At 41.4% G+C, this 25,497-nt stretch overlaps 2 protein-coding genes across 3 annotated transcripts; one reads left to right on the top strand and one right to left on the bottom strand.

Annotated features, from left to right (window-relative positions):
* Positions 1-4,824: 4,824 nt before the first annotated feature.
* On the bottom strand, positions 4,825-6,486 carry LOC120110831 (fasciclin-like arabinogalactan protein 8). Its single transcript, XM_039126655.1, has one exon. The coding sequence runs from the start codon at positions 6,350-6,352 to the stop codon at positions 5,087-5,089; it is 1,266 nt and encodes a 421-aa protein (XP_038982583.1). The 5' UTR covers positions 6,353-6,486; the 3' UTR covers positions 4,825-5,086.
* Positions 6,487-20,427: 13,941 nt separating this feature from the next.
* Positions 20,428-22,554, top strand: LOC120103910 (growth-regulating factor 10-like). 2 transcript variants are annotated; one of them, XM_039126657.1, is made up of 3 exons: positions 20,428-20,791; positions 20,900-21,138; positions 21,734-22,554. In XM_039126657.1, exons 2-3 carry the CDS (start codon positions 20,922-20,924, stop codon positions 22,189-22,191), a joined length of 675 nt encoding a protein of 224 aa, XP_038982585.1. In that variant the 5' UTR covers positions 20,428-20,791; positions 20,900-20,921; the 3' UTR covers positions 22,192-22,554. The 2 variants fall into 2 exon arrangements, with proteins under 2 accessions (XP_038982585.1, XP_038982584.1); XM_039126656.1 differs by having other exon boundaries at positions 20,911-21,138.
* Positions 22,555-25,497: the final 2,943 nt, after the last annotated feature.

A 25,497-nucleotide genomic window follows, 5' to 3' on the forward strand; every position in this document is an offset into this window, starting at 1 on the left:
CGTCCTCCGTCTAGGGTGCCTGCAAACAAGCCGGTGGCCGGGTCTTCCGGCGCCGGCCCTCCGACGCTCAAGTCAGGGAGGGGGCAAATTATGTTGAAGAGGAGCCAAAGTGTTTTTAGAGTATCTAATTTTTCCAACCCCCCGCCTGAGAAGCCAAGGTTCCCTTTTATAGGCGGGGGTCGGTGTACCTGTGATGTAACGGGGCGAGGCCGTAGTACGGCTCGGCATGCTGTCCAGGTCGGCGCACGATCAGGCGAATTATTGCGTCGGTGTCGGAGGTATGGCCGAGATCAGAGACTTATCACAGTCGACTAGACTCTGCTGGGCTAATTTGCCGTGGAGAGCTGAGAATCCGTAGATGACAGGAGCCATGCGCATTAAATGTGGAGTAAGCCGGAGATCCGCATTAATTGTGGAGTAAGCCGGGGATCCGCATTAATTGTGGAGTAAGCCGGGGATCCGCATTAATTGTGGAGTAAGCCGGAGATCCGCATTAATTGTGGAGTGAACCGGAGGGTTACAGTAGCCATACGCAATAAATGCCGGAGGGGCGTCAGGGTATGGTCCTCGGCCGGACCTCAGGGGGGTATGACCGTAGTAGGTGGCTGCCAAGAGTAGATTTTGAATATCAAGGTTTTCCCAGACCGGAGTCCTCGAGGTCGGCCGTCTTGAGGTCGGGCGTTCCGAGGTCGGACGCCGACTTCGGCTGTCCAGGGTCGGTGATTATGTGGCTTCTTAGGGGCATTTGTGTCATTTGGAGAAAAATCTTATTCCCCCAACAGATGCATTAATATCTTTTTCTTTATTAAGAAAATAACAAATATTTTATATAATTTTTTTAGAAAATAAATGCTCAACCAATTATAAGCAATTCTAAAATGTGCCATTTTCTCATAATCCACCAAAAATTACAAAATTACTTTCTTAGATATCATCTATTCAGACATCAATTTTTTTAAAAAAGATATTTTAATTAAAAAAATCTTCCTCTAGCATCCAAAGCATGCCGATTTCATTATTCCTTCTTGTGCCGTAGCTTAAAGTGGGTATACTACTGCAGTGGTTCTAGTATGAAAGAATGTGAGAATAAATCCCAACCCTCTCAAGACAGCTAAGGATTCACAAAGCGATGGATTATGCGCAAGAGCCAAGGCGACGAGAATCGTGGCTCCACAGGCTGGTGTTTGTCGTGACTCATGGACGCATCAGACCATAAAATCGCATCCAACGCATACTGGACCCACCATCAGTTTATCATCCGACAACGCGTTTTTCTGCGGAGGGCCGCAAAGGTTGAAACCACCACTCATCCTAAAAACTTAAACTAATAAAATAAAATAAATTTATTTATATTTTTTTATTTTTTATGCTTTAATATTTTATTAAAATTACTACTTATTTCAAAAGCTTAGCTCAGCATCGATCTCCTACGGCTATAGCATGACCGGTCTCAAGTGGAAGAGGGGCCTCAGTAACTAGCCTCTCATCATGGCAGGCCAAAATCCGTTCAGGGTCCGGTTGGGATGGCCTCAAGAGAATGCTTGCAAGTTTTATTAGCTGACGAATTGTTGGGTTGGCTTCTCTACATGATGACATAATCCTGCTTCAAAAGTCTTTTATGCTCTCAAGCACAACTCTAAACAAGTGTTGATGGAGCTTGGGCATGAAGGAAATTGACAAGCAGTGAGATTAACTATCTTGTTATGAGATTGACTGATTTAAATTTTATTTTTTTCTCAATATAATTGATTCAGTATTATAAATAAAGAAAGAGGATTAAGAAATCTCTAGCTGATATCTTGACATATGTCGAATTATATTGTTTAAGCTAAACAAAGGCCAAGATGTCAATTATATTATGCATGGTCTACCATATTGTCTGAATCGGATGATATGGAACGTATCATATCGTACCAGTTTGGTATAGTATAAGACATACTGATAATCGGTACGTCAAAAAAATTTCATATTGTACTATACCAAAACAATACTAATATGGCACTGGTGTTGAAATGACGAAGTTTGATATTATGTAAGTATCCAATGACCATACAAACCGTAACGAGGGAGGCGGAAACTAAGAGAAACCGTAAGCCCAGACACCTACACGGCTGCAGTAAGGTCTCAGGTTGAGTTTCTCTCTTTGTTCTGGTTTTCTACCCCGTAAGAAGAAAAGGGTGAACATAGAGTGATTTTACTGATGAACCAAATCATGTCTCCGGAACGTCCCAAATTTAGCTGGACTTGTCAGTTTGTTATTCTTCTCGCTTCCTCTAACTTCTTTTCTTTTTTGTTTCCTTGCATATTCCTAATGCTCTCTCTCTTCACTCAACCTTAAAAAATAAATAAACAAAGTCTAAATCTAGCCTCAGGCTTGGAAATTAATCCCTTCAGTCAGGTCTACATTTGAGCTTGTTCCAGGCTGAGCCTGGACTCCAAGAGTCTCCGTTTTTAGCCTTGGCCAATTTAATTCCCAGAGAGCGGTTGGGGCGTTCGGAAAGGCTAATGTTTCCGCGGATTGCGCCAGGAATGGAACAAAAGTTTGTATTAAGGACTGGAGGCTCTTCACGTAATATTAGGCTATCTTCATTGATTGTCTGGAATTTTGAGGGAATCTTAGATGATACACTTTAGATCCATGGATTTCTTAATCCCGACACATAATTAGACAACAATGCATTGATGAGGAATTACTGGATGCTTGGTGGGATTAACTTTAGTCATCGAAAGGCAGCCCTAGCATGTACACAAATAAATAATTGAATCTGGTCTGATGCAAAAGTTTCTTGATCTAAGCAGTTGCATGAAGATCGTCCTCTTTATTGCATATATTGATGGCTTTCTTTTAAATAGTTTTATTTCAAAATGCACTGAGATATACATATATTGATATTTTCATTCTTCATTCTTTTTTTAATATTTTAAACTTTTGGTTAAATCTTCGACTATTCTCCAAAAATTTTAATTCTATATCTCTTGCCAAATTTTCTGAATGTGAAGCTTGTGACCATGCTCATAGCCAATATAATCACAACATCGCTGGAGGAGAATAAGAGTATGATGCTTACTGTCCATCTTTAATGCATTTAAAGAGTGTCATTCCTTTTTCCATTATTAAAACGACTGATGAGTTGACAAATCAAAAGGTAGGGATTTGATAAATAATTATGATTGCGTGAATGAGTGGTGCAACATTTTACCTTTTCCTTACAGCCCTCAATTCTACCGTTGTTTAGCATTGAGCTCCTAGCCAAATTTCTTATTGAAGAAATCTCCTTCATTTCTTAGTAACCGACAGCGGCGTATTACCATCGAATAATTAGCAATCCATGTAAAAAAAATGTTAATAAGCTTAGTTGAATACTACATGGACTTATTTGGTTAACCATAAATAATTTTTGTCATCAAAATATTTTTTTTCTAAAAAAATAATTTTTGAAAATAATACATTTTAAAACGGCTTAGTATCTATTTTTTAAAAAATATAAATATTTATTATATTTTTTTAAAAAAAATATTTTATTTATAAATTTTTATAATTCAAAAATAATTTAAACAGAAATCTCAAATATCAACATGAAATGATATATCCCAAAACAATAAAACGAGAGCGCGGGAGACATAAAGATCAAATCAAGACGAAGCGCTTCGCGAGCCGGAGCCACGTGGGAAGAAAAGAGAGGGGAGACCAAAAGCGAATGATATCCACAGACCATGATTCTTCCCCCGCCCCATCCTCCTCAAAACACGACAAAATCTAACACCAAATCGAACCAAACCACGGTAAAACCCGCATTATTGAAATAAAAGGCCAGTATTATTAAAATTAAAGAAAAAGGGTTTTTCTATAGTCCTTCAAATCCATATACAGGATAATCTTTCAAATTCCTGGCCCGTTAGAGAAGCGACTAAGCGAGTGGGCCCACCCCGTCTAGGCACGCACATGGCCTCCTGAGAGATCCCGCCGCTGCTGTCTCACGTGCAGCTGCACTCCCCGGTCCCTTCATATCCACAAAGCTTCCAATCCTTTTTATTTCTTCAAAAACCCATTTATCATAAAAACCAAAATAAATTACGCACATCCCCCCTCCCAACGTCACTTAAAAAAAAAAAATTACGGGCTGCATGAGCAGATCTTCGATATATAGGCCAGCCCTATCATTATGAAAAATAACTCGACCACATTAACAAAATACATTTAGAGAAACCCAGGTGGATTGGAAGGACTATCCGTGATTCAAGATATATAAATGATGAAAAAAAATGAAGAAGTCTTCTAGACCAAACATGTATTCTGCACGTGCGCGCATATATATATATATATATATATATATATATATATATATAATTTTTATATAAATATTTTTTTAAATATTAAATTTTATATAAATATTTTTTCAAAAATAATGTTTACATGTATAGCTTATAAAAAACTTATTTTACTATTATATTTTTTTATTTTTATTTTTTATATATATTCATATAAAAATTAATAATTTTAAATTAAAATAACTAAAATATCCTTGATAGCTAAATATGTAAATAAATCATAATCCTAATAACAAAAAAAAAATTAAAATTTTACTTTATTTTTAATTAATATAGATATAATTTTTCGTAGAACAACCGTTATACCGTTATATTATGGGCATTTTACCGTTATATTATGGGCATTTGTTATTTATATACGAAGACATGTAATATTATTATATAAAAGCACAATAATTATCAGTCGTCTTCCATTATCTCCGTGGAAAAAGTAGTAAAACGAAGAGTGATAAGACGTAGAAGAAGAAACGGTGCCTTTCAGCTAGCAACATCATGGATTAAAATAGACAGCTCTCATAATGAGAAATCCAAATATAAATGAAGACAAAGAACAAGATAACAAATTCATGAACATGCCAAGTGCGAGACAAAACCAGGAACAGCATCATCTCTCGACTAACAAAAAAAAAAAAAAAATCAGCTAACCAGAGAGAACACAGATGGAGTTGAAGAGTGAGTGAGAAAGAAAGCGATGATGAACTGCTCTTCGCTCACTCGCTCCACTCAAATCCACTTAAGATTCCATTAAAAGCTCGGCTTACAAGACGGAAGCCAGCGCCACCAACGTGGAGACCGCCGCGGCTGCCGACAGTGTCCCCAGCAGCCTCACCGCATCCGACTTCTCGTCCGCTACCTTGTCCGCGGCCGACTGCGGAGATCCCACCGGCGACCCCTCGGAGGCGGACGTCGGCGGGGCCGGCGGGGACCGATGCCTATGCTTGGGCGCCTTGGCCTTCGGGGTCGGTGCCGGTGCCTCCTTGGCCGGGAGGGGAGACGGGGACGGCGTCAGCGCCGCGGGCCCCGGCGCCGGGGCCGGCGCTCTGCCGAATAGCTCGGAGGGGAGGAGGAGGTTGTCGACGGTGAGGACGCAGACAGGCGTGTCGTCGAGTACGGTGCTGGCGACGCGGGAGGTGTCGACGCCGGTGTCGAGGGAGACATCGTCGCCGCGGGAGACGACGGAGAAGTCGTACTTGCCGGCGCCAGTGGAGGCCATGGTGGCGATCCGGCCCTTGGCGCTTTTGAGCGAAGATTTGGGGGTGTAGGTGGGGAGGGCGTGGTACTGGAGGAGGGTGACGAGCTCGGCGCTGGAGAGAGAGTGGAGATCGGGGACGCCGGAGGCCTTGAAGGCCTCGTCGTTGGGGGCGAAGAGGGTGAGGCCTTTATCCATGGCGGACTGGAAGATCTTAAGGACGCCAGACGAGGCGAGGAGGGAGGCGAAGGTCTTGCAGCCGGCCTTCTCGAGAAGGGCGGTGAGGTTGGAGGAGGCGGCGGAGGGGGCGTCGAGGAGGCCAGGGAAGACGATGGGCGCAGATATCTCAAGGACAGAGAGGTTGTAGGGGACCTCGCGGACGGTCTTGGTGTAGGAGGAGTCGAGCTTGGAGCCATGGGCGGCGGCAGAGAAGGCGACGCGGCCGCCCCGGAGGTTGGTGATGTTGACGAAGCCGGAGTTGCCGGGGGCGTTGCCGGTGGTCTGGTAGAGGGTGGTGGTGAGGGTGGAGCCGTGGGGGATATCATGGAGCTTCTGGGGGTCGAAATAGTCGAGGAGGGTGAGGAGGCGGAGGGCGTTCTTGATGCCGGCCAGGGATTGCTTGGCGGCGAGGGCGGACATTGCGGCGTTAGGGAGGACCAGAGACGTCACCGTCTCCCGGGAGTTGATCTCGTCGCACACCTTCGTCCGGCTCAGGTAGCTGTTGTACACCGAGTACTCCGGAAACCCGTCCAAAATCGCCGTTATGTTGTGCCCCTCCGCCGGGGCCAACCAAACCATGAAGGCGAACAGCAGAGGGAGGTGGAGAGAAGCCATTGAGGGGCTCTCTCTCTTTCTCTCTCTACTGCTACTTTTTTTTCTATACTACACTCTCACTACCTATCTACAGTGGTTGGGCTGTGAGTTGATAGGGGCGGTGAGGCTGGAGAATAGGGAATGGGGAATGGGGAACAGCGAGACGATAGAGACGATAAAAGGAAGGAGTGTGGGCTTAAAGTAACCATGGTGGGTTAACATAACCAGGGTTTGGATACGGGCTTCGCAGCTGCAGCAGCAGCAGCAGCAGCAGTACTCGGAGTAGGCACGTGCCGTCGCTGAATGAGGAGTAGGGGGCGACCAAGGCGATCGAGCCGTTGGGAGAGATATATCCCGTTCAGGGCGCGTGTATGTGAATTTATATGCGGATGCGCAAACTGTCTCCTCGTACGCTAATCAGGCGGCTGATTCTGTTCCCGTATAGATGTGTCCGTGAGTCTCATCGTACCTCCATGTGGGGGGGAAGGCGTCGGTTGGTCACAGCTGGGATTTCTTTTTGGGTGGGGTGGGTTTCTCGGGGTATGGTGTTCTCCAAGCAGTCGGTGGGACGGGTGCTTGGGTGAGAGAAACGTGGGACTGAATGATGTTTGAGATTACATGATATGGGTTACAGAAGGACGGCTGCATGTTTTTGTGGTGCCTAAAGTCTAAAGTTTGTAATTTATGAACAGTTTCTATTAAAAATCTACAAGTAATTCTTTGTAATGGAAGTTAGATTTTTTTCTTTCAGGAAATAGTAATAAGTGAGAATCGTATCATTCTCTCTTCTTTTTAATCTCTCTGTATTATTCTTTTATTTTCTTAGAAAAAACCATGGGAGTGTGACGATCCATGCCTTATTGTCATCACAGTAAATGTTGTTAACGTAGCTCTGATATGACGCGGGAATGCGAAGAATCGTGGCAGAAAGAGGAAAAGATGCGTGTGATCTGTGGACCATCGGAGAAGTTTGGTTTCCGAAGCAGCACGTCTAATTTTCTATGCTATAGTTAGAGAGACAAATAGAAGATGGATGCACACGTAATTGGCTAGAAAGTAGAATGTGAGGTGGGTGGCCACCCAGCTAGGCGTGAGCATCTCATGCATGTGGAACTTTGAAGAGCAAGCCTCGTCAGACCCAATTTGTGTAATCATGGTGTTATGCCTTTTAGAATTCTAATTTCTATAAGAGCATAAGAGCGGACCTTGGCGATCGAAAAATTATACCAATATGGTCATCCACCACGCCAATCATCTCGTTTTCTTATTGTGGGTCAATCATTGAGATAAATATATAATAAATGGAGTCTATAGAAAGAAGATGAGATTATTGATGTGGTACATGGCCATGTAGTGCATATGGTATAATGCATGACCGTGCCACGTATCAACTCAGAAAGAGAATATAGAGCACGACAATAAGTTGGGAGCCAGATTGTCCACGCATGATCATCCTCGCCATGCAAAGCCACGTACAAGTACATACTTGATAGTTGGAGGTAGTTTCTAATCCTTTAAATCATTTGTGCTTGCAATCCGCTGTATATTTTCAATCAAAATATTTAATCGGTGTAGTTTCAACACATGATAGCTAATGACTCGCGGGACCCGATATGCTATGATAAGTGACTACTAACTAGTGTGTTGGAGTTGGAATGGGGCTGTCTAGCCTAACTTGATCTAGAGTGGGTGTTAAACAATACAAAGTGATAAATCATGGAAATTTTAACAGGTCGAAATCAATAGTTGTGTGATATTTCTGCTGCTCTGAATAGTTTAGAAAGCAAACATGATTAAGCAAAGATAGCCCACCTATTATATTATTTGAGATGTACCGTGCTTCATTTATTAACAACGTTGGCTTGATCATCAAGCCTTTCACCATTATGTGTGGGGCAAGCCCTAGACTGTTTGTTCCTAGAGTGATTAGCTTGCTTATTATACAGCCTTCTTTACAGTGGGGTATCCTATCTCAACCTTCCAGAGAGAGACATACAGGAAAAGATACGTTGAAGCAGAGTTCAAATGTAAAAGAAGTCGCTCCTTGAAATTGCAAGCTTTGGCTCAAGTTGAGAAAGCCAACCTAGGTTCAATTGAGTCGTAAAAAATAGCCAAGACAGTGCTCTTCGTAACCATTAATACATCCAGTTGCAGAACTAAAAGCCACTCCAACTCCAAATATTCGACCCAAGCATATAATGTGGGTTGGGTTAGATTGGTTCAATCAATGTCTAGGTTAGGGTTGGGTGGGGGCTTAATTGTGAATATAATTACGATATACAACTTTGGTTCAGGTTTGTTGTATTTCCCAAACTTTCGGCCTAAGTCCAACATGACCTAAAATCAGTTGACATTTTTAAAACCAAAAGCCAGCCCAGATTACATAAACCATGGCCCAGGCCAATGCAAAATACTTGTTGGCTTGGGATGAGACTTTGTTTAATCCGGCCTAATTTGAACTTCTCTATTCATGTCTGGAGAAAATTTGAGCACCTTTGATATACATTCCCTTTTATTTTTCAAGTCACATAATTGATACATTAAGGAAGGAACTTAATTCTCCAAAATTGTGAACTCTATTAGTTCTCAAATGTAGGACCTTCTTAAAACGACAGGTGCAGAGGCTTGTTGAATTACAAAATTCTAATTTTGTATTTTACTTGCTTAGCAGCAAGTTGAGGTCCTGACGTAAGAATCCAAGTCTTGTGACTACATACTGCAAAATTCTTTTTGTTAAACCTTGTGTGCAAAATTCTTTGTGTATATATATATATATATATATATATATATATATATATATATATATATATATATATATATATATATATATATATATATATATATCTTAGTTTCTTGGAATGACCTTTAAGATTTGACATTTAAGTATATAAAGAATTGCAAATTCAAAAGATCTTGTCACATCTCCTTAAACCACGGAGGTCTCATTGAATTACATTAAAAATATTACAAAAGAAATTTGCACGAGTTACACCTTGTCTTATTATTACATGATGGATATTACTATTATTTTTTAATATCGAGATGAGATGTATATTAACTTTTTTTTTTTCTTTTTTTTTTTTAATGGCTACGCATTTCATATAACTTTAACGTGAGTACAACCTGCTAAATCGTGGGAAAGTAAAAAATGCAAATAAGGGTGAACGTCAGAGACAGACGTCCAAGTAAAATCCCCAGAATGCCGAGCAACATAAGAGGCAACCCAGTCTGCAGCCCTGTTCGCCTCCCTGAACACGTGTCCTATCTGAACATCGCCCAACAACTGCACCACCCTACGGGTCTCCCGGATGAGGGGGTGACCATCCCCAAACCGATCCGCCCCTCGGAGCCAGTCGATAACCACAGATGAATCTCCCTCAAGGCAGACCCGTTCCACACCAAGTACCTGCCACGCATAGAATATACCCTCCCAGGCAGCCTGCAGCTCTGCCCCGACCACTGTGAGTCCTGGCGTGCGCCGCCCACCTGTTGCTATCAACCTGCCAAGGTGGTCCCTAATTACAAATCCAACCCCTCCAGCCATACCATCTACTGACCGACTATCGTCGAAATTTACTTTGAGATAGCCAAGAGGTGGGGGTACCCAAGAAACAAGGGCAAACCGGGGCGCTGAAGCAGCGTTGAGAGTACCCCAGGTGTCCCTGACTATCCCAGAAGAAAATCGAACGGTAGCCACTAGGACCTCCCTCGCATATAGCGTCGCTCTATCCACCACCTTCTTCGGGGACAACCTCCTCCCCTCAAATAGGTTGGCATTCATGTCCAACCAAATGTGGTAAAACAAGTATGCCATCAAAATCCCTACCTCTGTGGATCGGGGGCTCTGCGTGGAAGCTCTCAGCATCTGAATCATATCCTTCGCAGAGACTATCGAGTCGGGTAGAAGGACCGGTGACCTCCTCCATATCTCTCTGGCTCTAGGGCACTGCAGAAGGACATGCTCAGTCGTCTCCTCAATATCTGCACACTCCTTACAGTACTAAGAGACCGCCATGCCACGCCGGGCTAACAAGCTCCTCGTAGGAAGGCAGCCCCAGGCCACCTTCCAGATGAATAACGCCACTCGCGGGTGAATCCGCAACCTCCATATCCAACCATCCTCAATCTGACGAGCTGGCTCCCTATCGATCAATGCATGGAGATCACTGGCACGCACCCGCGTCCGTCCCGTCGGGACCCATACTAGCCTATCGGCCCCCCCACCACCGGGAACCGGAAGAGACAGAACCGACTCCGCCAGCTGCTCCCCAAAGACCTCCCGGACCATCTCCTTCCTCCATCGACCCCCCTCTGAGGTCAACAGCTCGCTAACTCTGCAACCATCTAATCTCGACGAATACACCATGGTCGGCATGCGACAAATCGGCAGCTTGGTCACCCAGCTATCCTCCAGCACATCAATAGACCGGCCGTCCCCTATGATCCATCTAATCTCTGGAAGCACCACTCCTGCTCTAGTGCAAATCTTCCTCCAGATCGGTGAGTGGTGACGACCAGCTCGCACCCCAATAGCCAAGGCACCATACTTGGCCCTCATCAGTGAGGACCACATACTCTCGGGCTCAAGCACAAATCTAACTGCATGTCTAGCCGACAAATCGGCAGCTCGGTCACCCAGCTATATTAACTCTCTTGGAATCAATCTATTAACTAATGTATTTAATTTGTTTTTTCAAACAATAAGATGAAATAGATGCTTACCCAATAGTAAGTTGAAGCCAGTAATTGTCTCTGGAACCACATATACCAAATCAAAACCAAACCAAACTTCTCATTCTGATAACTTATATTGAAATAAATGTAAATTTTACTGAACCTACCAACCCATAGACACACATAGCGGGCCAAAGACAGTTATGTGTTCCAAGCTTAAAATTCTTTTAAACACAATTTCAAACTTCTGAGAATTTCCAACCAAGTCAGGATTGAAGTGGGTTTGGTGGGGCTCAATCCAACTAGCACTTTGAACACGAAAGCCCACCCTTGAATCCATATCCAACTAGCGCCCGCCTCTCCTCTCTCCCTTCCTCCTCTCTTCGCAATGCTTCCCTCAAATCCCTAAATCCCCTCGCTCTCCTCCCGCCGAAGGGTACATAGGATCAAATTGAAGTCCACCAAAGTATATGCCATACATAAGGATCTCTGACCTCTAATAAGGAACATAAGATGGTGCAATAGAGATTCTTTGATATCTATTCACCTGCTGCCAGTTGTTTGGCTTGTTTAGCAACATAACAGATCCTTCAATTTTTTTTCATCCTGTTAAATCTAAGAAAAGATGCAATGGTTCTTTAATCCCCATTCAGCTTCTGACTGTTGTTTGCATTGCTCAGCAACCAGATCCATTGTCAAGGATTCCTAGTTTTGTTATTTTCTTCACTTTTATGTTTTATTGCTTATACATGTCCTTCTGTCCTCTGAGCTTCTTCAATTCAGCTTGACAACACTATCTAAAGTTAATATTGCACTAAGTTTGCAGACAAATGAGCCCTATCTTTTAGCCTCGGTGGCTTTTGAATATCATGCGGCAAATTGTATGCATCTGTTACTAGTTCTTGTTGAGCATTAAACCAGACCTATGGATGATCGTTGGTGCATAACATTAAAACCTCTTAGTGGTCCTCTCATTGACTTGATGGCACCTTGACAATGTGAATAAAATTGCTTTGACTTCATAGGTTCTGATCTCTGTTTGACGGCAAACACTGAGCAACAAGGAGAATGAAATAAGTTGTTGTGAAGTGAATTAATGGCGAAGTAAATCAATGTGAAAAATTCTCATGAACTCTTGTCTTGCCACTAAAGTAATTCACCAAAGCTTCCTGAATCAATCTGAGCCTTAGAATAATTCAGCTTGTCTGAAGCATGCTGATTTGGGGCAACTTGTATAGAATTAATTTGTCAGATGTTCATTGTGTAGAGTTTCAGTCAACACGATAAACGATATAAAATTACTGTACTAACATGAATGCTTGAGTAAATTTTTCCTGAAGTTATCTCCTGGAGAACCTTCCTACTTCCAGAGTATTTTCATTCTCTGTAACTTTACTCCAATACATGCAAACGGCTTCACATCGCATATGGCTTTTCAAACCTACTTGCACCTTTAACAGTTAGCACTAGAGGCCAATCAAAACATAAAACACCAATCAAGTTATTGTCAGTTCTAGTATTTGACATGTAAATAAAATTTCATATCAATGGTTCAGTTCTCAAGCCAACCCTTTCATGTTCGATGGATTAGGTGAGTTCAGTTGATTGAGACTCATGAGAGAAGAGAGAGGAAGAAGGCGGATGCTTCATGCTTGAGAAGAGGGTAATAATAAAAGACTATGGAGTATTAATTTAGCTATCAGTTTCGTTGTTGCATAGAGGATAAACACTTGTCTCCTAGCTCATTCTGCCCTCGCTATTTCCTTTTGAGGTTATAAACTGCTTCAAGCCCATGGCGATGATTCTAGGCTATTTCGATGGTGAATATTTTGTCAACTTGCATATATTTTCGCTCCAAATAATTTATTTTTGTTGTTTTGGATTTTGCTGGAATCTTATTACATTCTTTGTTGTGCTTTTAGTCTCACGTCCCTGTACTTTATTCCAAATGTCACACTTTTAGCCTTTTTTCCCCTGTTTAACTAATTAAAGCTTTTCTTTTTCTGTTTTAGAATACAAACCTGATAGTCCACAAGCTATATCATCTATCAAATCTGGGAATACCTAGATTTTAAACCCTAAGAAGGAGGAGCTCCATCATGCTAAATCTTCACAAGGACTTTAGGAACATGAAATCCACAACACAGAAGGAAGGCAATAACTTGTTAATCTTCATCCCAAATGTCTCCAGATTTCAGAACTGAATACTCCAGTCGTGTATCCTGTTTATGCTTTAAATGCTTTCCAAGCTTTCTTACTATGAACACAACCCCAATGAACCTAAGAGATAGTTACTTCTTGAGCATAAACTGCAGCATAACCTCTTCAATTGATGTCGTTTTTACTTTGTTTTGTTGGACAAACTCATTAAGCTGAAGGATTTCCAGACAGCAAGCAAAACAAAATATCTTCTTTTCTACCTTTGTAATGCAGAGCTTGTTAAAGCCTGGCAGTTGTTATGATTATTCCCTCCTGGTGTATTTTCCATGATAAATTCACTCAGTGCAGTGATAAGTTAGGCCTAGGTCTTGAGTTGGGGTCATTTGTTGCAGGAGTCAAGATATCGACCACTGACTCTGCACAGGATACTTTCGAACAGGTGAGCTTCTCCTTCGTGTATTATGTCAAATTATACCATTCAGATTTGATCTATCTTTAAGATTCTTTATACTTATTACAGTATGATATTTGTTGTTCATCTTTTTTTAAGCTATTTCATTCTACACATTGTTGATTTATTTGCAAGCTGTATAGGAGCACATCCACATTTCAGGACACGATTAAATTATTTTCACACTTCTCTTTCATTAACTCATAAAAAGGCCAAAAGATGGAACTAAAAGGGCATGTTTGGTGTTGCTTCTGTTTTTTCAAAAAGCTCTTGCAAGCGAAGAAGCTAGAAACTAGGTTCTCTAGCTTTGACTAAAAGTATTTTTTTGAATTTTTCTTGTAGAAGCACTTCAGGGATAATATTACCAAATTCCTTTTTGTTTTTTTTGAGAAAGTACATTTTTGCTTGAAAAGCTATAAAACACTTTTTTAAACAAAGCCAAACAGACTGGAAAAATCAGACTCTAGGAAGTAATTGTTTCAATATTCTCATTATGCACCTTCTTATTAAATCCAGATGCCATAATCTTCTGCAGAAAAACTAAAGGCTGGGGACAGTAAAAGAAATGTAGCAGTACCACTTCTAGAGCTCCCCTTGGTATAAAACTACCTCAACCTTGGGAGAAGAGGGTGCCAGAATATTGATGTCATTAATTACCACTGTAGTATAGCCCAACTAGATTTTCTAATTCATCAATAATTTACAGATGCTCCTTGATCATAATCAAGCGAGAGAGAAGAAGAGGGGTCTTCACTCCATCCTCTGGGGTTGCCATAGAAATCTTTGTTATGAAATTCAGAGTTTACAATATGTTACTGATGAAAATACTGGCCTATAATGGATGTTTTCGTTGATGCAATTTGTTAACTCCTGTCTACTTGTAGATTTTGACTTGCCTTCTTGAAAAAGGTAGGTGTCAACTATGACATCACTCGATTTTCTTTATTCAACTCACACAAGAATAATTGAAGCATGCTGATCATAAATATGATATTATCAGAGTTTGAGTTATACATTTTGAGCTTAGTTAAAGTGAATTTTTCATATTTAGGGCTGATTGACAATACTTGTGAGGACTCGTGCGGGCGTATGTTTAGTCCTATATCGGTTATTTGCTGGGTAGATCATAGGTACTTATACAGGATTAAAAGATCCAAATAATACATTCCAACTAGCCATTTTGGATGAAATCCTGGATTGTTACAAATGGTATCAGAGCCAATCCGACCCATAGCCTATGTGGGCTAGGGGACACTATAGCACGGGTCCATTGGGGCTGGCCACGGGCCGATCATGGTATTTGTGATTCAATTTGAATGGATTTGAATATTTAGCCTGACGAGAACGTCAGGACTTAAACGAGGGAGGTATGCGAGGACCCGTGTGGACATGTGTTTAGTCCCACATCGGTTATTTGCTGGATAGATCTTGGGTACTTATATAGGATCAAGAAACTCAAATAATACCTTCCGACTAGCCATTTTGGATGAGGTCTTAGGTTGTTACAGTACTAGTTCATTTTTTGAACTGCAAGTTTATTATTTGGGTAAGCAGATTGATTGCTTTACGCTCGAACATTTTATTATACTTATGCCAGGTGTATGATACAATATAACTGATTAGATTTTTATTGCTTTCCTGCTTTCAAGGTGAGAGCAATCCATAGCCTCTTTGCAGCGCTATTCCTTGCTTGCATTGGCATTCTCATACATGTGCACTTTCTTTGGAACCATGTCGATCGCATCTGCCATACTGGTTGTGATGGTTAAAACAGTTGCGGTAACCATGGTGATCAAGGCTTTTGGATTCAAAACCAGAACATCATTTCTTGTGAGTATTGCTGATAGCACTATTTGATTGAACTAATAATTGTTGATCATGTAATGATTAAGCATCCCTTTTATGATGCCCTTCACTTTGTTTTGCATTTGTTCTCTTGAGCAGTGCCTCAAAGCTTCATCTCGTGGAGGTAACTTCTCTCACCCTCAAATGATTATGCATCTGCGAGATACTAGATTATTCTTTTTGTGCGATTTACTGCTATATTTTTTTTTTGATACAGTACTATATTTTTTTTTAATAATAGATAGTTAGGTAGTGAAGTGCAAATATAATATTTTATTTATTTTGAAACTAATCCTTAACATTCATCAACAGAATTTTGTAATGCTGTACCTAGACATCCTTAATATGCAAAAGGTGGACTTGGCAGCAAAATATTTAAGTAACTATTGCTGATGAAAATCTGTCCTAAAGGCCTATATTTATATGGTTATGTAGGGTATGTTTGGACAACGAAATCACGTAATTCCATGATCTGCATGTTTTTTGAAATTAAGTCCTGATTTTCTGATATTGGGAGTTTAAGTTGTTTAATGAGATCATGCAAGAACGCCCAAAAAATTACAAAGTTGAAATTTTCTATTTTCAGTATAAATTTTTAGTTCATGTTTCTTCTGTCATTATCATCTGATAGTTCTATTTTTGGATCTTTTATTTATTTAAAACTAACAGCCTTTTAGAACATGTCAAGACTATACCCAACAAAAATAAAAAAAACAAGATTTAAAAATTAAAATTTATTATCATGGAAAAGAACAAAATCATGATTTTGAAATTACAAACCTCCAAATATAGCTCTAGTCCTCGTCTGGTTTTGAGCCCCCTAGATTTGTCATCTCAACATTGCAATACATGTTTGAAATATCATGTGCTTGACGGATAACATATTTGAGCTGCTGTAATTATCAGTTTTGTTTATGAAGAAGGGTTCTATGAGCTTGTGTTTTCTGATTTTATTGGGTGTATTCGTAAATGCATTGTATGATGAATCTACCAAAAAAAAAAAAAAAACCAAAGGTTCTATGTGGTCTTATTATAAGATTTATGCACAATCCCTCCCTGGTCACTTTGATATTAGTCTTGCTTTGGTAGTTTCTCATTTGTTTAAGCTCTTGCATTCTCCTCTTATGCACGTTTTCTATATAGTCCCTGTTAGGTCTTTCAGACTGGTAGCGTACTTATCAGAGTCTTCATACTTCTGGGAACGACAGCTCTTAGTTTGATAAGCTTTTTTCCGACATCAATTCCCCTATCTGATCAAAGCCTTTTGTTTTCAAGGTTTATATTTATTTACTGTCTTCCATTTGCTGTAGGTAACCACTTCTCTCATGTTCAAATTAATCCCTGCTGTGATGCACCTTGGCATTCTCATGCACTGGTTTCCTGCAGAAAGCAACTTTGTAGAATGAGGTGCGTTCACTTGTTATATTATTTTGTGGCCAGTAAACTATCAAGTTACTGATCTAAAACCAAAACTTGGTTGTTTGCATTACCTTCGTATGGAACTTTTTTAAATGGTCTGGTAGGAAATGGATAATAACAATCACTTCATGCATTTGATTATTATCCATAGTATTCATATTTACATGCTTCTTTTAGATTTGATGCTGCCTAATAGGTTGTGTGCTGCGAATTGAGCTTTTGTAAGTATTGACATATAGAACTTTATATTCTCCTTTCAGGAACAGGTTTTGAAAAACTTGGTTGTCACTGCAAGATACTGAACAAATTATGTATTTGCCTAACAGCGATTCATTTCCAAACTTGCCTTGTTTCTTCCTCATGTTTTCAGGATAAAGCTACAATGCTTGTTGAAGCATACAACAGAGCACTCTGATGTCAGTTCCTTGCACTAATTATATCTCATTCAACTGAAGCCTTTATTATCCAATTCTCGATCTCTGCATTCAGACACCAGAAATTGTGGCTTTCCTCATGGATCCAAGTAAATTCTTTAATGCATAGGTAAAAGAAGATTCAACTGCCTGATGGAATCTAAGCATGGTAAAGAAGATCTGTGAACTAGAAGTACCTGCCACATATTTTAATTGTAAATATGCCGAATGGATTCATATAATGGCAAAATGATGGTCTCTAATTTTATTTGAATTGGTAGAGGAGGGATTCGAAGGGAAATATGGGTTTGTCATAATCCATTGAGAACAGGTAGTGTATCAAGCCATCGAATTCCTTGCACGATGTTATGAACGCATGCGATCAAATAGTGATGATCCATAAAAGAGCCATGTCGCAGTTGATGCAGCAGGGGACACTCTTTTTATGATATTTTTTTCATGTTAATGTTGTAGGACACTTGTACATGTTAACATAACAAATCTCATTTTCATTCATTCATGATCAGATATCCTCTGTCATAATATTTTGTTTTTTAGAGTGAGGCTTTGAAGTTTGGCTCTTAGTTCAACTTTTTTTGGTTCAAGAAGCTCTTTATTTTATGAGTCGGACTGCATGCTTTATTTCAAGCATTTGAAAGAAAATATTTAATGATTGAAAATCAATAATAGATCATTCAAATTGTAAGCATAAATTTTGAAAGATAATATATACTCTAAAGAATAACTTAAATTAAAAATTTATGTATTTGATTCTCTAATAAAAAACCAAGTAGATTAAAACTAAGTGGCCTTGTTATGATATTATATCTTACTAGAATCTATAGCATTGAAATCTAATAAATTTAAATGTATCAATATCTTAACACAGGTAGATCATGATTAATAAAGTGGTTTTTTTAATTTATGAACACTATCATGTGCTTTATTATACTAGTCCAATCTATATCATTCATTTATACTCGTTTAAATGAGTTGCAATTAAGATCTTCAGCATTAGGATCTACAATTTATATAACCTATCGTTGATTTTATAATGTTAATCTTTTTTAATTAGAAAGTTAAAAGATTTGACATACAATCTAATCCTTGTTTTATTTATATCATGAAAGTTGCTGCTGCCATAAATGGATTATTAATAGCAAAGTTATTATAATAAAAAAATACGGACTCGTAACGACAAAGTTATTATAAGAGTAAGACGGCTGATAACGGTTTAAGCCAGGGGCTTCTCGTCGCGAAAACCTTGGATCCCAATTCCCACGATGGAAGACGAAAGACTTAATTAAAAACCATAAAAAAATAAAAATAAAAAAAACTGCAGAACCCAGAAGAAAGAGGGCCCACTCTTCGGTAACTCCCCACTTGCCACGTGATCACAAGAATAAATAAATACACGTTGACTCGGTCAGCTCATTTACTTACTACGTATACGGTCTCTCGTTTGAATCTACTACGAAACTCACCTGACTCTACGTATAACCTCATCTCGCGGATAAAAAATTCTATACGCCTTACAATGATCTGCCATTAGTTGTGTTAATGAAGCATCACCGACCATAGATCGTTCTTCTGCATAGAAGTTTTTATGCGTACGATTGCAAAGATAGAAATCGTCCAAGCCCGGTGTGGGTGATGGCATGTAGCTTTATTTTTTTACCACGAGTGCTATTATGACCATGCGTGGCAGCTGGCAGGTGTCAGAAAGTGGGCCCCACGCGGGTTCTTCCTTTTTTTTTTTCTTTTTTTCTTTGCCTTCGCCAACCGCTCACCACCATCCCTCCAGCTGTGGCCCGTGGGCTGCCGTGGGTCCGTTCACGTGATCGAGCGTCCATGTAGCTGGACCCCACCTCACCCGGGCCCACCTACGTGGGTTCACACGGGGCTGACGTGGATGTGGTACCATGTGGGTGTCTTTTCCGGGGCGTGCCGCGGGGAACATTGGAATAGAAGGAGGATATGCGTACCTCTCCCCTCCCCTTTTTTTTTCGTGGGGGGAGTCGTTATTCCACTAATGGCTTCAGGAGATCTACTTTGTTAACCTGTTCCGCCATCCGTAGTAGCAGGACTGGGTTAACGGTTGATCGATATGCTATGTGATTAATAGAATCGTGCAGGACTAGGTTAGTTAAAATGATGTGAAGAAGCAGGAGAAGTATGAAGGACCTCAGCTTTGGGCTCTCAGGTCAAGGAGGGAGCCCCGGATGTGCAATCCTAATAGAATACGGAAATCTTTTGGCAGCACCAACAGCGGCAGCGCGACGACAGACGGTGGAGGCGATAGAGAGAGAAAGGCTGACACATGTCAGACGACTTTCGCGGCTCCACCGTACACACATGGCTCGCCCCACCGCACCCCGCGCGCCCCACTCCCATTTGGATCCTTACCGCCGTTGTCACGGTAGTCGTTTCAATTTAATGAACCACATTCTTGCCGTTATGCAACGGCTAGTAAAAATATTGTTTAAAACGCAGCCAAGTTAGACTTAGCAATCTTATTAAGCTTGGTCCCTTCTAGATGGGGCTCTACAGTCTACCTTGAGATATTTTTACAGTTAGTTAGGTCTGTGATTAGTGAAAAAAATTGTGACTAATGCTGGTCTTAGAAACTGGGTTGTTTCAGCAAATGACAGTGCACATATTTTAATCGTGTGCATGGTCTAGTTTGCTTATATGATGATATTGGACAAGTGTAAATAACGTTATATTTGCATTCTAATATCCTGGATATAAGGAATAAAACATGAATCACAAAGTTCACCACCCGGATAGGACAGGGACTTCCGTTGTCAGGAGACCCTGGCACTGCAAGGCGGTGTGGTTTACCTGGCTGTGTCCGTGACTAGGCCATCCTGTAGCTGATATGTAAGGCCAAGAGGACACAAGTATCGCATCCTATGTCTCGTGATCCGTGAGGTAAAACCGCGTTTACGTTCTAGTTACCTCAGCAGTATTTCCAAAAATAATAATAAGAATAATAATAATTCCTTCTAACAGACTGTTCTGGCTGCAGTAACACATTGTTGATAGTCCTAGGGCAAGAAAAACGTTCCACTTAAATAACGGCGTTATATAAACCTCTCCTCAGCCCTTACCCATAATTAGTTCCCTGAGTCCCTACTCCCCGCTGCTTTATCTGACAACAATCTATCCCGTAAATCTCAGACGACCCTCTCTCGGGTCCTGTCACCAACACCAGTTTGGTTTTGGGCCAAGAAAAAGTGTTCTTGCCTTCGGACTTGGGAGAAGAGCAGAGAAGAGAAGAAAGAAGCGTTCTCTCCGCTCTCCGATCTGAGCGAACCAGTTGGGGCTGCCTTGTCGACTTAAAACCATCCTTTTCAACGCGTGTGGATGTCCAGAGGATGGCCGAGGAACAGAACCCACCACCAGCACCACCCCAAGAAGAGCAGCAGCAGCGGCAGCGGCGGAGCCTACTCCCACCGCTCTCCAAAATCCCTCGCCTTTCATCAGATGCCTCGGGTAGTACTTTGCTCCCTTTTGAATATTACTCCACTCTCTTTGCTATATCTATATTATCTCCCTCTCTTTTTTGTTGCTGTTGGGTTGAGTTGATGATGGGATTATAAGTTTTTTTGTAGGGGCGGTGACGATGGCGGCTCCATCGCCACTGGGGTTGGGGCTGAGACTGGGGCTGGGAGGTGGTTACAGCAGGCCGGCTTTCACATTTATGCAGCTGCAAGAGCTGGAGCACCAGGCGCTCATCTACAAATACATGGTCGCGGGCGTCCCCGTCCCGCTCCACCTCGTCCTCCCCATCTGGAAGAGCGTCGCTGCCTCCTCCTACGGCCCGCACCACTGCCCCTCGTGTATGCACTCCTTCTTCTTTCCTCTCTCTCTCTCTCTCAAACCTTTTTTTTTCCATCCTTTTTACTGTTGGCTTATTTAGTTTGATTGGGTTCATGTCGTGCATCATTTGATTCTGTGGTGGTCCTTGTTTTGGGGTTTTTAATGTTGAGCTCCTAGCTCCTCGTGGAACATCTTTCTTGGAATAAAAAACACAGGACGAGGACGATTGATCCGTCATTTTCCTTCGTATGTAGCTCTTTTCATTTTCTCAATTATGCTGATGGGGTGACCATTAAAGAGAAAAAAGAGAACGCCAGTTTGAAGTTTATTTTCTTACCAAAAAAATATTATCTTCGTTGCTCTCTTTCTTTGCATACGATTAATCATTACAATTGTGCTCAGCAACTCAGTTCTTGTGTTCTACACTTTTATTTCGAACATCCAACTGTTTTAATCAAGTCCTTGGGGTTTTATATGGTTTTTAGAGTCTGTTATACTCTTTACGCATAAACTACTTGCTTTTGAACATAAGAGAACTGCTTTTTTCTTCGCGTTCAAGTGTTAAAAAATTTAGAGTCCTTGGGGTTTGACTCTCCTGGGTTGGTTTAACAACAGTCATGGGGTACGGGAGCTTGTGCTTAGACTACAGGAATAGCATGGAGCCGGAGCCCGGGCGGTGCCGAAGAACCGACGGCAAGAAGTGGCGGTGCTCCCGGGATGTCGTCCCCGACCAGAAATACTGCGAGCGCCACATGCACCGCGGCCGCAACCGTTCAAGAAAGCCTGTGGAAGCAGGAGCTGGAGCAGCCGCCGCCGCCTCGACGGCCACTGCCACTCCGGCCGCCACCACATTGCAAGTCGAAGCCAACAACAATGGTAGCAACACCACCACCACCACCACCACCTATCTCTCCATTGCCATCCCATCTGGCGGTGGGCTCCATTTGATGCCCACCACCAACTCCAGCAGCAGCAGCAGCGGCGGCAGCAACAACGTGTCGCCTCCCAGGCTTGGCTTCTCACCCACCAGCGTCCTCCAGGGCGGCACCGCTTGCAAAGCCGGACCTTCTTGAGAGTTGGGACCCCTCTCTCTCTCTTTCTCTCGTTTGTCTTTTCTTCTTTTTTTTATCCTGATGTGAGTGTTGGAGGAGGACACCGAGGTTTGCTGTTGTGTCTTTTGGGAGAGAGAACCCCAGGGGCTGCGACCCTACCGGCCTCCCATCCCATGAGCCTCCTCTTCTATTCTCTGTCTTAGTATGGCCAAAGACTGGTGTGACTGTTTTGAAGCTTCTGGTCTCTTATCCTGTCTCAAGTCATTGAGCTCAATTAGCTACCAGGTAAAGGTAGTGCAGCTTTTTCACCTTAGAATGAAAAGTATATGATACGAATGTGGTGAATGGTAAAGAGACCAAATAGTGGGAGTTATTATTCTTGGGTCGACTTACCTGTCGCTTGTGAGTTTAAAAATATAGATACAAGACTGACTATATATGGTAAAGATGCTCTCGTAGTTTGAGAGATTCCATGTCGGGGGAGGATAAAGGCTGTTCTTTTTACCCGATTGTGTTCCCTGTTGGTGGCGTTGGAGCTTACAGTTCCCGCGTGGTGGATGCCTTATGGTCTGTGGACAGACGAGCAAGGTCTGTCCTTGAAAGCTTCGAGCCTCGCAATTGCCACGAATCCTCCCCGGTCTAGATGCTAGGTGGGACTTAATTGGAGGCTTTTGTGAGACGTGTGCCTTAGGGCATTCTTTAGCTCTGGAATCCACTGATTAAAAGGATGAGACCGTACGTAAGGAGGAGGCAAGATGACGCGCGCCGACCGGGAAAACAACTAGCGCATGAGAACCTATGTTTAGGTACTTTGGGGTTGGTGAAAGTTTCAGGCCCTGTAAATCTTGAGTCATTAGTATGGTCTTGCTTGCCTAGAATTGCAAACTAATCCTCGGAGCTCCAGTCTCCGTATATCTGCTCTGATTTCAGGGTTATCCTAATTTGAACGTATTTTCAAACATTTATTCGGTAATTAGTTTGGTAGCTGGCTACACTGCCAGGGTTTGGTGTGACATTGCAGTTGGAAATTGGTCTGGTGCTTTCCATTGCGTCGTCCTCCCCAAACTGCATGTAGATTGAGATCCAGATTGATCGAGGGAATTGGCTACGCGTCTCGATTGACTGCTCAAAAAATTACTTGGGCGTCATAGATGTATCTTTTGAAGGATTAATGTGAGTCAGTTGCATGACGTGTCTGAATGATGCAATCCAGATGGAAAGTTAAAAGAGCCGGCCACAGCATGCAAAAGACTAATGTCGCGGTTGGAGACCATGTCGACGCATGTAGTGCCTATTACCTCATCCCAAAAAGCTAGCTTCCTCCCATGTGTATCTAAACACACGCCCGCACGGGTCCTCACTTACTTTCTCCATTCCAATCAGCTTCTATGAATCTGTACTGCAGTGTCTCATAGTCCACATAAGCTATAAGCCGAGTTCGTTCTGATATCATTTATCACAATTCAGGATCTCATTTCAAAAAACTAGCTGCAAGGTATTATTTAGATTTCTTAGTCCTTTATAAGTATCTAAGATCTTCTCGACGAATAACTGTGGGACTAAATACACGTCTGCATGGTCCTCACATACTCTCTCGATGCGAGACTAAACACACATCCGCACGGATCTTTACATATTTAAGGTCTTCTGCATAGCACCACAATTCAAGAAATGTGTATATAGCCTGAGTGAGATCCTCAAAATGCCATGCTGCGAGAACACAACTCAGTAAATCCTTTGGTAATATATTGCTTCTATAAATAAGAATTATTCATTAGCCTGCCACTTATGTGCAAGGGACTTTATCCCTTGTGGATCATACTCATAATTGAGGTCCACTGGGCCATCATACACTCGTCAATCATTAGATGTTAGATGGCTCTGGTGAATTAACAACTCATTAACTTTCTTAGCAAGCTAAGCTACATGTGCAACAAATGACCTGATGATATGGCATGTAAAATGATCATCTGATATGATGTCGCACGTGCGATGATATAGAGAGAGATGAAAAAGGTGTGGATGATTGCTGGCTATACCAGGATCATTTCTTGATCAAGGAACCTTTTGCGTCGTAGCAAGAACTGGAGTCAATGCACGGCCCTCTACAGTAGCAATCTTTTCTCGACTGAAGTTCTCTCTTCTCTTAACTGGCTTCGCTTATGTTAAACATATAGTTAGTTTGCAAAGCTCTCTCTTCTCTCCTACTTTGTCTCTTTTTTTTTCATAACTTATAGTATTAAACCCCCAAATTTTGATCAAATGAGGATTATTACTAACCTAAAAATAAGTAAATAAGTGTAAGTTACCAAGGGTAAAAGATAATTATTCCTGGTTAGCTGACCTACATTCAAATCCAACCTTATTATTTGTAGTAAAAATTTATGCTTAAGTTTCCTTCTTCTTCCTTTTTTTTGTACAACGGCGACTCACGCACAACGGGTATGGATGTAGCCCATAAGATCAAGAAGGATGACAGAGTACAATGGAGATGGAAGTGAGAAAGGGTCGTCCTAGATGAAGCCTCTAAAATGCTTGGCCACAAAGGATGCCACATAGTCTGCCGCACTATTTGCCTTCCTGTAGGTATGAGTAATTCAATGGGAGACGCACTCACTCAAGAGACGCCAGGTATCATGGATCAAGAATTTGAGGGATCAAGAATGGAAGAGGGCTACCTCCCATCTATAGCACATTATCCACAGGCTCTTCTATTCAAAGGGACAAAAGAAATGATGATGAGTTAATGGCAAAGAAAAATGTTGCAGCAGAACTAGTTTAAGAAAAAGCAAAATATTTGTAATTTGGAAAGAACCATCATTTTGGCAATTAGGGAATAGTATATTTGGAGGCGGCCTTTCCCTGTCTCATTTTAAATAGGAAACATCGCATCTTTAATCATTAAATCTTTCATTAAAAATAATAATTTAAAGAGTCTCTGCACAGTGAACAAAAATCAAGCCCTGATCACCAACTGGAATAATCCTCAGTTTATACAAAACTGATGCTAGGATGCATATACTGTGACTTAAGATCAGGGAAGGCCAGCAATGACAAAAATTTGCTGGCTATTCCGAATACTTAGCAGTTGGATGAGAGAAGAATCTCTTACAGCAAAGTGTACCACTTAAGGATCTCCGGATGCCCAAGCATTTTTTATCTCTAGTATCTCACCAAGGCAGCAATAAGCTGCTCATCAAATTATTCTAGTGAGATCTCCAAAGCATTTACCACATATAATAGAAGATAAAAGATCTAGAAACCATCATGATTACGTTTCCTATGCCCTAAGAAATAAGGAATGAGATGAGAAAGCAACACGTTTAA

The sequence above is a fragment of the Phoenix dactylifera genome, chromosome 5, assembly GCF_009389715.1.
Source record: "Phoenix dactylifera cultivar Barhee BC4 chromosome 5, palm_55x_up_171113_PBpolish2nd_filt_p, whole genome shotgun sequence".
NCBI lineage: Eukaryota > Viridiplantae > Streptophyta > Magnoliopsida > Arecales > Arecaceae > Phoenix > Phoenix dactylifera.

Bases quoted from the DNA above. Each gene is read 5' to 3' on its own strand.
- LOC120110831 (XM_039126655.1), bottom strand. From the start codon at position 6,352: ATGGCTTCTCTCCACCTCCCTCTGCTGTTCGCCTTCATGGTTTGGTTG.
- LOC120103910 (XM_039126656.1), top strand. From the start codon at position 20,674: ATGGCCGAGGAACAGAACCCACCACCAGCACCACCCCAAGAAGAGCAG. The intron at 20,792-20,910 runs GTAGTACTTTGC...GTTTTTTTGTAG, and splicing joins CCTTTCATCAGATGCCTCGG to GGGCGGTGACGATGGCGGCT. The intron at 21,139-21,733 runs GTATGCACTCCT...GTTTAACAACAG, and splicing joins CCCGCACCACTGCCCCTCGT to TCATGGGGTACGGGAGCTTG.